This window comes from Apodemus sylvaticus, chromosome 2 (genome assembly GCF_947179515.1).
Source record: "Apodemus sylvaticus chromosome 2, mApoSyl1.1, whole genome shotgun sequence".
NCBI classification, from domain to species: Eukaryota; Metazoa; Chordata; class Mammalia; order Rodentia; family Muridae; genus Apodemus; species Apodemus sylvaticus.
In genome coordinates, this window is record NC_067473.1 from 138,231,244 (window position 1) to 138,245,580 (window position 14,337).

The 14,337-nt window shown below is 38.0% G+C and overlaps 2 protein-coding genes across 5 annotated transcripts in view; one reads left to right on the plus strand and one right to left on the minus strand.

Moving 5' to 3' along the window:
- On the plus strand, positions 1-12,516 carry Trnt1 (tRNA nucleotidyl transferase 1). Of its 3 annotated transcripts, none has more exons than XM_052174455.1 (9): positions 1-163; positions 709-882; positions 3,066-3,259; positions 4,292-4,430; positions 6,124-6,250; positions 7,977-8,170; positions 8,843-9,096; positions 9,242-9,526; positions 11,783-12,516. In XM_052174455.1, the coding sequence occupies exons 2-8, from the start codon at positions 735-737 to the stop codon at positions 9,488-9,490; spliced, it is 1,305 nt and encodes a 434-aa protein (XP_052030415.1). In that variant the 5' UTR covers positions 1-163; positions 709-734; the 3' UTR covers positions 9,491-9,526; positions 11,783-12,516. The 3 variants fall into 3 exon arrangements, with proteins under 3 accessions (XP_052030415.1, XP_052030417.1, XP_052030416.1); XM_052174457.1 differs by lacking the exon at positions 11,783-12,516 and adding an exon at positions 11,455-11,472; XM_052174456.1 differs by having other exon boundaries at positions 15-53.
- Positions 10,352-14,337, minus strand: part of Crbn (cereblon) — an 18,078-nt gene continuing 14,092 nt past the window's right edge. For both annotated transcript variants that reach the window (XM_052174454.1, XM_052174453.1), the window contains exons 7-11: positions 13,383-13,467; positions 12,873-12,988; positions 12,505-12,569; positions 11,836-11,967; positions 10,352-11,267 (exon numbers count right to left, since the gene is read on the minus strand). In XM_052174454.1, coding sequence (XP_052030414.1) covers positions 11,087-11,267; positions 11,836-11,967; positions 12,505-12,569; positions 12,873-12,988; positions 13,383-13,467 — 579 coding nt within the window. In that variant the 3' untranslated portion in view covers positions 10,352-11,086. The remainder of the gene's footprint in view (positions 11,268-11,835; positions 11,968-12,504; positions 12,570-12,872; positions 12,989-13,382; positions 13,468-14,337) is intronic.

Consider the following 14,337-nt stretch of genomic DNA (forward strand, 5'->3'; position numbering starts at 1 on the left):
CGCGACCCGGAAGTGCGCGTGCGGCCGGGGCAGCGGGCGGGTAATCGGGTCCTGCGAGTTGGAACGCCACGTTTCTAAGGGACCTTCACGAACCCGCTGTGCAGCGTGCGTCCGAACGCGCCCTTGGGATATGGCGGGAGGTGGAGGCTGCTCCCCACTCTAGGTAACGCCCGTTTTCTCTTCATTGAGCCTTGGGCAGCGGTCGTATCTCAGGGCCGGTTCCTCGCAGTTTTCTAGAGTTAGGAGAGAAAGCAGGTGTTTCAGATAGGCGACCTGCTTGAGCGTAGCTGTCTTCAGGTCGCGCTATTTTTCTTGGGATCCTTTAAGAGCTCCCACCTCTTCGAGATAGAGCAGACGGTGATAATTGCCGAGACAACCCCGCACAGTTCCAACTTTGGAGGGAGTAACCTTGGGGCCGACCCTGGGTAGGGGAGGAGGGTGATGAGCACGTGTTAACTGATGTGTTCTGGAAACCTTCTGTTGCTGCCAATTTAATATTTTTATTTTCTTGCACTCTAAGTCCCTCCTGCTTCCATATAGTAAACATAATAAGAGTACTTGTATAAGTGCCGCTGAAGTAGTTTAGTGCTCCTTAAAGGACCACTTTTATATTTTTATCCGGAGAGATGAGTTTGCTAGTTGAGCTGTCTGACAGTGTTTGCCCTCCTTTTGAAGTTTAATTCGCGTGCCTGTGTGTTTACTTTGTAGAGGTGTAGTTGGTGACCTGTCTCCAGATGCAGAGCTTCCTGTATCCTTGGCACAGGCAGGTCCTGAGCTGTAGTTGGAGTCGATTGTGCCTTCTAAAGCGACACCTGTTCACAATGAAGTTGCAGTCTCCAGAATTCCAGTCACTTTTCACAGAAGGACTGAAGAGCCTGACAGGTGAGAAGTTAAGGTTGCCTTCTGGGCTTTGGAATTGTTAACTGAAGAAAAGTACAAGGCAGACATCTTTCTGCCAATGTTGAGATATTTTTGTGGCGCCAATGAAAGGCAGGCCTACTTGGGGTAGATTGAAAATATATGGTGGAAAGTTGACTGCAGTATGAAGCACAATTTTTCTGTGCCCCCCCCCACCCCCGAAAGTCCATTTATCAAACATTATATAATGAGACCCAACACCTTTAGATATGTGTTCACCTGAATGGAAGAGGAAAAGCATGCTTAGGAAGTGAAGTGCTTGTCTATTTACCAAATAACTAATTGAAGGAGTTGGATTTTAATTTACAGAGTCTGATGTCATCTGGTTTGTTAACACTGAAGCTATGTTTTCCTTTGTTTTATTGCTCTCTGAGAACAGAAGGAAATAGAATTTTTTTCCTTTTTCTGTATGTGTACCTAGAAAGCTTGTAGATTTAAATACAAAGCTGCAATTTATAGTCTGCTGGTATGTGAAAAATGGCTTCTAGGAATATAGTGTGTGGTTGTGTAAACCACCTCAGAGACTGACGTGCATTTGAGGTGCCTTTTTAATGCTGCGGTGAGCAGGGTACATGTTCTGTGTTGAGCTTAGAAGACTACTTGTAGGAGTCAATAGTCTTCTGTGTGTGTTCCAGGAATGTAACTCAGGTTATCCGCCTTGGTGACAAAGACTTTTACTCACTCAGACATCTCCTAGGCCCTTAAAGTACTTTTAAAACAAATGCTGGGATTCCACTGACTTTCAGAAGGACTAACATCTATTTGCTTTGTTTTTACTCCAAATATTATGTTGTGGAAACTATGGGAAATAGTGCTCTAAGATTATGATATACGCAAGGCTACTTTTCTAATCTTGGAAAGAGATGATGGTATTTAGGTACCTACCGAGGACATTTCAAGTTCTTTAGGTGATGTAGAAGTTTCAGTGTAAGTTTATGATTCTCTTTACACTGATTTAATCAGTGAAAAATGCCAGATATTCTCTGTCCAATAGAAAACTAAAATGAAATCAGTGAAATTAATAGTGTATGTAGAATATATCTAACACATATAACATATCTATCAGACTCACACATTTCAAATGCTGAGTAAACACTGCAGATATAATAGCTCCAATTTGGACTAAATGAACCTGTTCCTTTTTTTATTTTTTTTTATTTTTTATTTTTTATTTTTTTGCATATCTTCTCCCAGCCCCTAGTTTTCCTATTTCTCTGTTTCCTCCCTTTTAGACGTTATCTTTGGTTATCAATTTACAATACACAACTCTCTTCTAAAGAGGAGCCATTTGAGTGTCCATATCCTAGGAAAACAGATGTAGGTTACCTCAAATTCCATGTTCTAACATGGAAGCATGTTTAAGAACTTTTATAGTTTTACAGAACAGAGAAAGTCATAAATAAATGCAAGTTTTAAATACACACATGGGTGTACATCAGAGGAAGGTACAATGAAATGAGGGAAGCTGTTCTTTTTCTAGGACTAAGTTGCTATCTGATGGCATTCTTAGCTTTTGGGTTGATGGAAGCTGGTTGCTTGGTAGGCTCTTTAATTTGTATTAGATGGCTAGAACTCAGATTAAAACTGACTGGAAAGCCATGGTAATCCTTGATGAGCTGTACAAGGCATGTCTTGGATAGTGGTCATACTGTGTGGAGCACACATGCAGATATATATACACATACATGTATACATACAGTTTCATTTTTAAGGGTTCTTTGCTATAGTATTTTTCATAGGATTCCTGTATAAGCAAGCATACTGTATCTACATTTGTCCCAAAGAGAACTAGAAGAGTTCCATTCTAAAGTACGCACATACACCATGGAGAAGCAAGCACAGTGGTTTATTGCTTGCTTTTCTGTTAGTGATAGTCATATTTATAGTGATGATTCCAAGTCATCTTGGAATTTTGAACTATCTTCTGGATAAGAAAGACATTTTCAAAGATCTCTGCTGCAGTTCTAAGGGGCAGTCTACAGTAGGAGACCCATTTCTGAGGATAGGACTTGCTTTCATTCTCAGTTCAGTGATCTCTACTGTCTGTAATATATGACAAGACCTTGTGCTTATATGATTCTTAATCTTTAATCATACACTGTGCTTTAAAAAAACAACAAAAACCAGACAAATCTGTTTTTCCTCAGAATTATTTGCTAAAGAAAATCATGAATTAAGAATAGCAGGAGGGGCAGTGAGGGATTTACTAAATGGGGTGAAGCCTCAAGATGTGGATTTCGCCACCACTGCCACCCCTACTCAGATGAAGGAGATGTTCCAGTCGGCTGGCATTCGCATGATCAACAACAAAGGAGAGAAGCACGGAACTATCACTGCAAGGGTGAGTGCAGCTGACCGAACTGGCTATGGCAGCCTGTGATCAATTGAAGGGTAAAATCTTTGTCCAATATCTAAAGTCTCAATAGAATTGTCCGTGCTACCTACCCTCTGGAATCTTCCATACTCTGCCATTGGAGCTATTTGTATAGGTTTGATACTTTTCTTACTTTTACATTTTCTGAGGTAAAACCAAGTAAAACCCCTGCTTTAGATATCTGTAGGTTTGAAGATGCTTTTCATTCCTGTGATATAGCTTCCTTGCCATCCCTCTGTCCACAGCAAGCCCATATAATCTTCCTTTGCCTGTCTTTCTAGGGTATTGAAACTATAGCTTTTCACTAATTCAGGGTCGGGGTTTACATTTATGACTGTTATTTATAGCTGCATTCTAGAAATATGTTGTATTCAGGCAGGTCTTCTGGACTGTTCCACAAGGTACTGCTCTTTCCTGGGAAAGACCAACTCCATCTGTGTAACTCCATAAAACCTTCCCAGTGGGCCAGAATGTGGGGGAGGGTGGAACGGCACTGCTGCTCTCTACACGCTCCTTCCAGACAGTTAAACTCATCTGAGTTTGATTAACAAAACAGTTCTTTCCAAAAGAGGGATCATGATTTACAACAGGACATAAACTATTTTTATAATTGTATCTTAAGTTTCAAAAGTTATTGTAAAAAGTGTTAAATGTTAATGAAATTGCCTAGGAACAAATTTCTTGAAAATTTGAAGAAATTTTGAACAAATGAAGACTATATCTCCATTGTTAAGTGAGTGACATGATATACATTAAAATAACTATAAAAAATATAGTGTGGTAAATACAGAAACTAGTGAAAAGTTTGTGGGGCCAGTGTCATGGCTTAGTAGGGAAAGGTACCCGCTCCCAAACCTGACAACTTGAATTTTGTCCCCAGAGCCCCAATAGTGGAAGGAGACAACAAAGTTGGGCAAGTAGGCCTTGGCCGTGGAAAACACATGTATACTTATGCTAAAGGTTCAAGCAATGACAACAAAAACTTGTGTTTAATTGCAGATTCATGAAGAAAATTTTGAAGTTACTACGCTTCGGATTGATGTTACCACTGATGGAAGACATGCAGAGGTAGAATTCACAACTGACTGGCAGAAAGATGCTGAACGAAGAGATCTCACTATAAATTCTATGTTTCTAGGTAATCTCTTAAGAAGATACGTCTGTCTGAGAGCCTCCTTTCTGTGTTAGGCCTGTGCTATAGAAATGTTATCGAACATATAAGTTGAACTTATCAGCATCTGTTGGCTGAAGTTAACATCACTACCTGTAAACTGGAATGTTTTTGTCAGTTTCCATTTTAGTACTGTAGTGAAGATTGGGAAGTAACTGTCAGTGCTTAATGAGAGAGGGAAGGGAGGGAGGAATAAGCTCACAGAGTCCAGAGGAGCCCAGAGGGCCTGCTTTGTTACACCTGTTACCAGACAGGTCTCACCCAGTCTGAGGGAAACTTGAAAAGCTTTTCAAAAACTTGTTTTGTGACATAAGGCTAAAATGTTATTTTTTAAGATTTCTGGATTTTAATTTTTTTAATTTATTTATATGGTCTGCTTTTGATTTTGAATTTTGAGTGTGTGTTTAGATCATCTTAGAAACTCTTCTCAGTATCTTGAATGCTGAGCTAATATAATCTTGGTCTGTTTATTTCAAAACAGCTTTTACATATTAGGGATATTAGCCATTAGTATTTGGTACGAAGATATTTTTCCCAGAATTTTACTCAAGCTTGTAATTTCCATTTTTTTTTTTTTTTTGCCAATAAGCTTATTTATATTTTCTAGAAAATGAAAACTTTTGATTGATTCTTTTTGTAAATTGAACATCATGCACTCCAGCCTAACCTCCCCACCCCCCCACCCCCGTTAGGCCTCCACCTTGCAACCTCCCCACAGAGAAAAAAACCTCTCTGTAGAAGCTATCGTGTCGGTGTGTAGTACAGTATACCATTTTGTCCACACTTCTTTGCTTGCAAATCTTCATTACAATGATTCCTTGGTCTGGTACATGGCCTCTGGCTTGTGCTACACCATCAATACTGAACCCTCACTGGGACTCATCTTGGGGATCCTGTTGTTAGCCTGGGTCATAGAGATCCTGCGGCCTTGGTTATATAGAACCAGCCTCTATACTCCAGCTTTTCATGATGGGGCAGGTGTTTTTACTGCTATGGCTGCCACTGTTTTTTAAGATTTTCCTGTTTTTGAATGTATGTAGTATGTGCACAGAGATTGGGAAAGGTATTGACTGTTCTGCATTACTTTCCACCTGTTCCTTTGAGGCAGGGTCTCTCCTGCTATTCTTATTTTTGTAATATTAAGTCTTATGTTTAGAAGATTATCTAATGCTCTTTAGGTCTCTCCCGTTCTTATTTTAGAAATATTAAGTCTTACATTTAGAAGACTATCTATCGCTGTTTCTGTTCTGTGTCTTTCTGATGTTCTATCTGGTATCTTCCCCTCCATCCTACTTTACACAAGTGTGATACATTAATTTTGTTTATTCTTGAAGGTTCTGTCTGTCATGTAGAGAGTAGATATATGAATACTGTTACAACCTAGGTTTTTATTTTTAACTCTTTGTTGTTGTTTTTTGAGACAGGGTTTCTCTGTGTAGCCCTGGCTGTCCTGGAACTCACTTTGTAGACCAGGCTGGCCTGGAACTCAGAAATCCACCTGCCTCTGCCTCCCAAGTGCTGGGATTAAAAGTGTGCGCCACCACCGCCCGGCTTCACTCTTACTCTTATTAAACTTTACTATCTGTGGTGGTTTTCAGATGATTTTTATTTCCACTAAATCCTTGGTAATGATTTTTCTTCCCTCTTTGCTGCTGAATAGGTTTTGATGGTACACTGTTTGATTACTTTAATGGTTATGCAGATTTAAAAAATAAAAAGGTTCGATTTGTTGGACATGCAAAACAGAGAATTCAGGAAGATTATCTTCGAATTTTAAGGTATTTCAGGTAAGAACAAATTTCAACAAAAGAAAATTTCAGTTTTTCATATCACCCCTTGAGGCACTCCAAGTACCTGCTGAGTAGCACCCTTTGGCTTTTATTCTGAAGTATGCATAGTTAAACCATTCGTTGTGGTATGTTCTATATAAAAGCTTTAAATTATTAATGTATTTTTCCTTCATTGATCCTGTAGTTTAAATCCTTACCACAGGCAAGGTATTGTGCTAGGTGCTCTGATTACAGAGAAATGATTTAAAAGTGTCTGCCCTCATGGACTTAAGGGTCAAGATGCTCTGGGACATATCTGGTGCCTCACCAAAAAAATTAAACAAAAAGAGAATGCTATTAAGTGGTACAACAGATCAGAGTATTAAGATACTTAAAAGTTGGATAAACTTGCTAAGTGTGAAATGTATCAGTAGTTATGTGGGTATTAGAGATTTTAATTTTGTAGATGTTTAACTAGTGCATGTATATGTATAGTTGCATGTATAGTATGCATGTAGTTGTACATGTATATGTAAAGTCCTCACACACTGGAATTGAAGGTAAACACACCTCTTCTCTCAAAACTATCATGTTTAGTACAAAAACATTCAATCCCCTTCTGAACTTTTTGGTTATCTGTAGTCCCTCTACTTTGCAGCAGTGATGAGAATGTCATCTGTGTGTGTCCTAGTACCTTAGTCCTCATGGGTAAGTCAGCTAACATACCCTAGTCCTCAGCTTTTGAGCTTACCCTAGTTTGGTTATACGTGTATTATGCATTACTTGGCTTTTTGTTTCCAGATTATTTAGTTCTTACCTCTAACTTAATTGTTATAAATGAAAGAATATTGCTTCAAGAGTGGATATGTCTATAATCCTAACACCGAGGGATCCTAAGACAGGAAGGTCATGAGTTTAATACCAGCCTTGGCTGCACACTGAGTTTGAAGTCACTGTACCACATTTTTGGTGTGCTCCATTTTCTGTCAGTGGATCATCAGTCCATTTTCATTTCTTGGCTGTTTATTATCAAAAGTGAGCCACAGTGAACACAGGAGAGCCAGGCTCACCTCCTGACCCTGACTTGACTGCCTTTGGCTGTATAAACTCTAGGGTGCATCTCTTTAGGCTTCAGAGAAACCGCCCCAGCTTTCACAGGCCCTCTACTAGTTTATTTCTGGTTAGCTTTACAAGTGGGTAAACTTGTATGAGTTCTGTCGCACTTGGTAACAGTTAATCTTACTGGAATCAGATCCTGTAATTTCATGTGCATTTGAGTTTTTTTGATAATCTAAATAATGCCTCATCAGGTGCACCATTTCATTTTGTAGGTTATATATAATTTCTTATCAGTAATTTAAATACAAAATCCAAATTCTAACCTCTAAGAAAAAACACAACAAAACGAACTCCATACCTGGCAAGTGTACATCTTGTAACATTGTTCACTGGTTGAGATCACTCAGAGTACTGTGTAGCACAGTGTATTTTGTCAATAAATCCAAGTTTTTTAAACTTGAGTCTATGCAAACAGTCTGTTACAGACCAAACATCAAGACTTAAAAGCATTGTCTGTGTTTGGTTGATCCGTCACCTAGATGTAGACGGTACAACCCTAGTAAAAATGGAAAATATTGTAAGTGGTGATCCAGGCATATACAGAGGTAACAAAACTCTGAGGGTATTTCTCTTTTCTCTTGTAATAAACTTAACAAAAAAGGGTCACACATCAAATATCTTACAGGTTTTATGGCAGAATTGTCGACAAACCGGGTGACCATGACCGCGAGACTCTAGAAGCAATCGCAGAAAATGCCAAAGGTTTGGCTGGAATATCAGGAGAGAGGATTTGGGTAGAACTGAAGAAAATTCTTACTGGTGACCATGTAAACCATTTGATCCACTTGATCTATGATCTCGATGTGGCTCCTCACATAGGTGAGAACAGGCTATACAGGTGTGAATTTTTAGCAACAAAATACTTAGTATAAAAGACGTGAGGTAAACTATTGTGTCAAAGTAGTAAAGTGAAATTCTGAGATAAACCTTGGGAATTAAGGATGGAAATAGCTTATTTATGGGTAAAGAATAGTGCAGAGAGAACACCTGAATTTGCTGAATCTGCCACTTACTGGTTTTGCAGGTTGGGTTGGTTTATAATCACAAAGGATTCAAAATAAAAGTTACTTCATAGAAAGTAGGAGGAAGCAGTAAGTTAATGTATAGTAAACTTTTTCACAAGAATACTTAATATATAGAAAGGAAAGTAATAATTAGAGCCAATATATTCTAAACAGTAACTTTGACTCTGTTTCACAAGAACATAAAATTGCTGAGTAGGTAACAGGTTCAGACAGGACTATGACTAAGAAGGCCTATGTTGTATTTCTGATGTGATCACAGCTCCTGGGCTTCGCGATACATCTTGATACAGGAAACAAGAACATGATGATAGATTTCCTCTAGGAGCTAAGGGAGTGACAAGTGGGCTGATAAGCAGTGCATAAGAAACACTCCACATCCTTTAAAATCTGCATAGTTAAGAGATGAGTGAGGGTTTTATAGTTACCAAAAAAAAAAAAAAATGACTTTTCTCTTTTGTTTATACAGGTTTACCTGCTAATGCAAATTTAGAAGAATTTAACAAAGTCAGTAAAAACGTTGAAGGCTTTTCACCGAAACCAATGACTCTTTTGGTCTCTTTATTCAAAGTACAAGATGATGTCACAAAACTGGATTTGAGATTGAAAATTTCAAAAGAGGAGAAAAACCTGGGTTTATTTTTAGTAAAAAACAGGAGAGACTTGGTTAAAGCAACAGATAGTTCAGAACCATTGAAACCATATCAAGACTTTGTTATAGATGTAAGTATGTATTAAGTTTGATCAGAAAATAGTTCTTACTAACTGGAAAGAAGTAGCTTTTTCAAATTGTAGACTTGATATAAGTATTTAAATAGTAGAATGAACTTGTGAGTGTGTAGTATATGATAAAACTGTGTCACCTAAGTCTAGGGAACCAGATGCAACTGCCCGAGTTTGTGAGCTGCTGAAGTACCAAGGAGAGCATGGACTTCTCAAGGAGATGCAGCAGTGGTCTGTCCCGCCATTCCCTGTGAGCGGACACGACATCAGGAAAGTGGGCATTTCTTCAGGGAAGGAAATTGGGGCTTTGCTACAGCAGTTGCGTGAACAGTGGAAGAAAAGTGGTTACCAAATGGAAAAAGATGAACTACTAAGTTACATAAAGAAGACCTAAAAAAATGAGCTCCGTATGAAACAATGGAAAGTCTTGGTAAGACTATTTTTCTTTCCTTCTGTGTCTTACTGAAATCCTCAGAAATAGCATGAGTGTATGTAGAAAACCACAGCTCAAGTCTATCTCCTCTTAATACAATTTAACCCTGAATTTTCCAACTCTTTTGGAGCAGTGCCAGGTAAGAGAAGTCATAGCTGTTACTTATTTACACTGGCTATTGACTTTAAAATGTAACCATTGGAGCAAAACTGTGTGTGCTAAAATAACTTAGTTATGTTGTCTTAGCCGTTTCCTGAATTAGCCCACAATGGCATCTATTTATAACAGGATTGTTTCTGATTTCAGAAAGTTGCAAGAATAACAGAAGGGCTTGTGTTGAGACTCTTGCCTTTAAATCAGGTACCACAGATATAGGTGTCACAGATAGTGAACATTATTTATTTTACTAATTAGATGGATATGGCTTAGGTTTTTGATATTTTGTAATTAATTCTACTGCATAGCTGTTCATAGATATCTGTGTACTGACAAGCAAACAACAGCTTTTGGATTTTCTTGCAAGTCAAATAGGGTTATGTTGTATAAAAGGGAGTGTCAAATTCTATTTCACCCAGGTCAGTAAATGCCTGAATTTTAAACTGTGGAGTTCATGCTGTTGTCATGTGCACAGTTGGAATGACATCAAAGCTTCTATGTTGTGTAAGATTCCTTTAAACAGTACTATCTGAAAGTAATGGTAAACAGTAGTATATGGATCATCAGATTATACTCCAGCAGTAAAGGCATAATTTCCCCTCTTCATTACTGCAGCTTGAATGAAACAGGAGAACCTGTTTAAAAAAATGACATTGAGGAGTAGCCTATTCTTGAGTTACATTTTATTACTGTACTTACACTTTAAAGTTTTTTACTTGATTACTTTGACATAATTCAACTAAATAGAATAGATTTGGATATAGGTATTAGTGTAGTTGGCCGGGTTTATGTAAAGATGCCCTTCAGTTGCTTTAACTTTATTTCCTAAATGCTATATTCCTAGAAATATATACTGTTCACTTTCATTTGCAAATGAAATGCAAAATGGACATATACATTAAAGGGATCTAGCACATCACAGGCTCATCAAATAAATAGTGCAAATACACCAAATGCTATTATTTCTGCTCAAACTGCTTATTTTACTCTTTAATATTTTCAAAATTTACAAATCAGTATCTCAGACAAGCTAAAGAAAACTGAAAGGAGTAAAGTCCTTTTAAAATTACACTGCCTTGCCTCTGCCTTGTGCTTACCATCCCAGCTTCTGGAATATTTTCCATTTAGAGCTGTGGTGACCTAGCCTGTTCCAAAGCCATTATTTCAACTGTGTTTTCACGACATAGATTCAACAGGATCATTAATGGCACCAAGCTACTAAAAGCAAATACTTGTGAAACCAGCCTTGTGTCCTATCCTTGTTTCTCATTCCCTAAATAAGTTGCTCTTGAACTTGGTAGCCAAATGCTGTAACCCACTATACACATATCAGAGGCAGTGATGTCTGAGCAGGTCTGACATGAGATAGTATCTGTCAGGAAGTCACTCCTACAGGTGCACTTATAAACAAAGTATTACTTTGTCTGGACTTATTTCATCTTCAGTCTCTGGAATTGTGGGTAACAGAGCAGAGCGAGTTAAGCCCCAAAATTTTTGAGGTGACATGTCTTTTTTTGTGGCTGTAAATTTCCATCCAATATGGCTTGCACAAATCTTGCACTGGGCTATGGTCCATGCATACCTGCAAAATGACGGAAAGATGTAAGCTAAGAAAAATTATTTTTTAACCTTTGGTCTAGGCTTGTCATGAAATTTCTCTTAAACCTCAAATTTACAAAACCACCTTGTTATAATCTGATAATTTATTACTGCACTCTGCTCCAGCTTTAACCTCACTGCTTTCTTCTACACTTCTGTCCGACATGCAGGAGAGCAGGAACCCCTTGAAAACAAGACACTTCTGCTCTCCAGAATTCCAGGTAGAGGATTCTGTATATAGTACTTAACATTAGCATATTAATGTTAGCTTTACAGTCCTTAAGAATATGCCAAATAAGAGGATTTTCTTCAAGTGCAAGGATAATCAGTCACTAATCCCTAATTCTTCTGCCTCTTCCAAAATAAAAGGCAGACCAAGGTTAAAGCAAGCTAGAAAAAGCAGGAATTACAGGTTTCTACATTTCATATGTCCCTGCTCTTAACCTATAATGAAATGATTAAACTTTTCCTGTCCTATTTGTTTTGTATCCTTTCTAGAAGCTTCATTTAAGACTGAATGAAGAGTCAAAAAAAGAAAACAGCCATCTTACCCGGGAAACCAGCTGTGCACTGTAGAAGGCCGGCCTATCAGATTCAGGTTGGAAGCTTTATACACAGTCAGTGTTTCATGCACATATCCATGAGGGTTCACATATGCTGCCATTGGACCACATAAGGATAAACTGCAAACAGAGCAACAATGTGAAGAATAAGACAATGAAAAAAATAATAATTCCAGTTTTTTACTTATTTGGGATATAAGTTATGCTTTTACACCTTTGAATTTTAGATATTATACAGTACTTTGTGTAAAATGTAAGACCAGTATACAGGAGGTTGGCAGATATTCTACTGGCTTGAAAATGTTCTTTGATGACTCAAAGGGAAATATATCAGTGTTTACAAAGCCTAGTGAGGTCATGTTGCCCAGCTAATGAATTCATCAGAGTGTTATGTTGAACAACATCAGCACATATTCAGAGACCCAGCCAACTTTGGTCCTGTGTAGCAGAGCTAGCTGAAGTGTAAAATTAGGATCGGAGGTCTCTAAACAAAAATTACAGATGTTTCCAGGCTAGAAGATAGCCTTTCCTGTGTCTATGTTCTTTACTGTATATTTTTAGGCACTGAAGGAAAGATGGGAAGTGGAACCACAGAACTCTGAAAGGGAATATGGAAGTATATTGAGAAATAGATTAGAAATGTAATAAAGATCTTACCTAAATATTTCATTCTTTGTTGTTATTTCTGTTTCTTGACATTGTTTACAGCAAAGTGAAGTACACTAAAAAGGTTAAAGGGAAAAATAGACATGTTACCCAGATGATGAGTAAACGTCTCTAGGGTACTAATGTCTTGGGTTGTAGACCACACTTCCAAGCAGACAAATTTACATTATGGACTGCAAAAATAATTTGAAATGGTTCAAATTTTTCACACTGGACAAGACTTTATAGTTATTCCTAATCTACCAAATCTGAAACGGTCTAAGTTACAGAGCATTTCAAATTAGAGATGTTTTTAATGCAAAGTGTAACAGTTTTATGTAGCCTGACAATCTAAATGATGACAGGGAGGCTATACTCACTTTGCTCATGATGTCTAACTCACAGCGAAGCCGTTGAATAGCACTGCCAATTTTAAGAAGCTGAATTCTCAATACATCATCAATAGGAAGACAAGCAGCTACTCTGTAGGAAAAATCTTAAAAGACAGAGTGAGATTTGCAGGCTTTAAACTTAGGAATCATTAACACATACCTAAGTTAAATTTTCCTGTATGTCAAACATATACTTGAAGTGACTTATAAAGTGACAGATGAGATATCGCTAAGTCTTGGATCCAGCTTCACTTGTAAAGGCTCTATAGAGAACAGGATGTATCTACAGAAGAGTCTCTTCTGCAATTAAACTTAAGTTAGAAAATTAACATTAAGAGGATTCCACTGCAGTTTGCAATATTAATTTTAAAAAAAAGTTCAAAGTAAAAGAAATGTGAATGCCCTTTTAGATTTCAAAGATTGGTTTAAACTGAATAATATTTAGGCCTTTTTCCCCTTTATCAACAATATGCCAGAGATAGCAAGTACTTGCCATACCTATTGGATTTGCAGGAAGAGAGTCATCTTTGAGATTTTCATCCCATTCACGTAGCTGTTTCTTAATTCTATCCATTAATGTTTCCTGGTTTAAAACAAAAGTCATAATGTTCAGCTCTTAAAAACATACACTGGTACTAAACCTGAGACCAGGTATAATGCCTGCATTTTAAATGTGAAACTGGTTGAACTGAACTAGGCTTCAGACTCCCAGGCTGCTCGCCTTTAGGTTGTTTACTCCAAGGAGCATGAGTCTGAATGTCTGTGGATGGATGCTCTTCAGGCTGCTGCTTCAACTGGTCCCTTCCTTCTAACCTTTGTCAAATCCTTTTCTGACTTAGTGCAAATGGCAGTGTGCTCCTGTAGTAACATCTGCTATCTACACATTTCACTTGACAACTAGTTTTTATAGAAAGTGCTGTGTCTTTCCCCAGGCATTAGCACACTTTCAGACTGCATTTGAGCCTCCAGTGACTCAAACGCTGCTGAAAGGCCGGGGTCAGCTCCATGTCCCTTCACTGGCACACACAGCATGCATGCTCACATTCTGTGTTTAATGTTTCTCAGCAGGGATTCCCTAAGAAATGCATGTGTTTAATGCTATGTGTCCAAACCAGTGTAACTGCATTGGGCTTTGGAGGCAGTCTATTTGTTCCAATCACGATTCCTCGCCCTAGCATTGTTTCTTAGTGGGTTGTAAGCAGGGGCAGTGTACTCTTGAACCTGACAAGCACAAGCCTTTGCAGATGCACCTGCTTGCTAATGATCCAGAGATGCAAGAATATACTTGTGTGGAAAATAAACTACTTTCACATGACTCTTTATAATTTTAGTAACCAAAGTTTGTCATCATATTTTGCTAAGTTAGAAGGACTATAAATTACAGGACTATAAAAACTCTATAAAAGATAATTTCCCAGTAACACTTTCCTGTTTTACTTTAATAAATTACAAG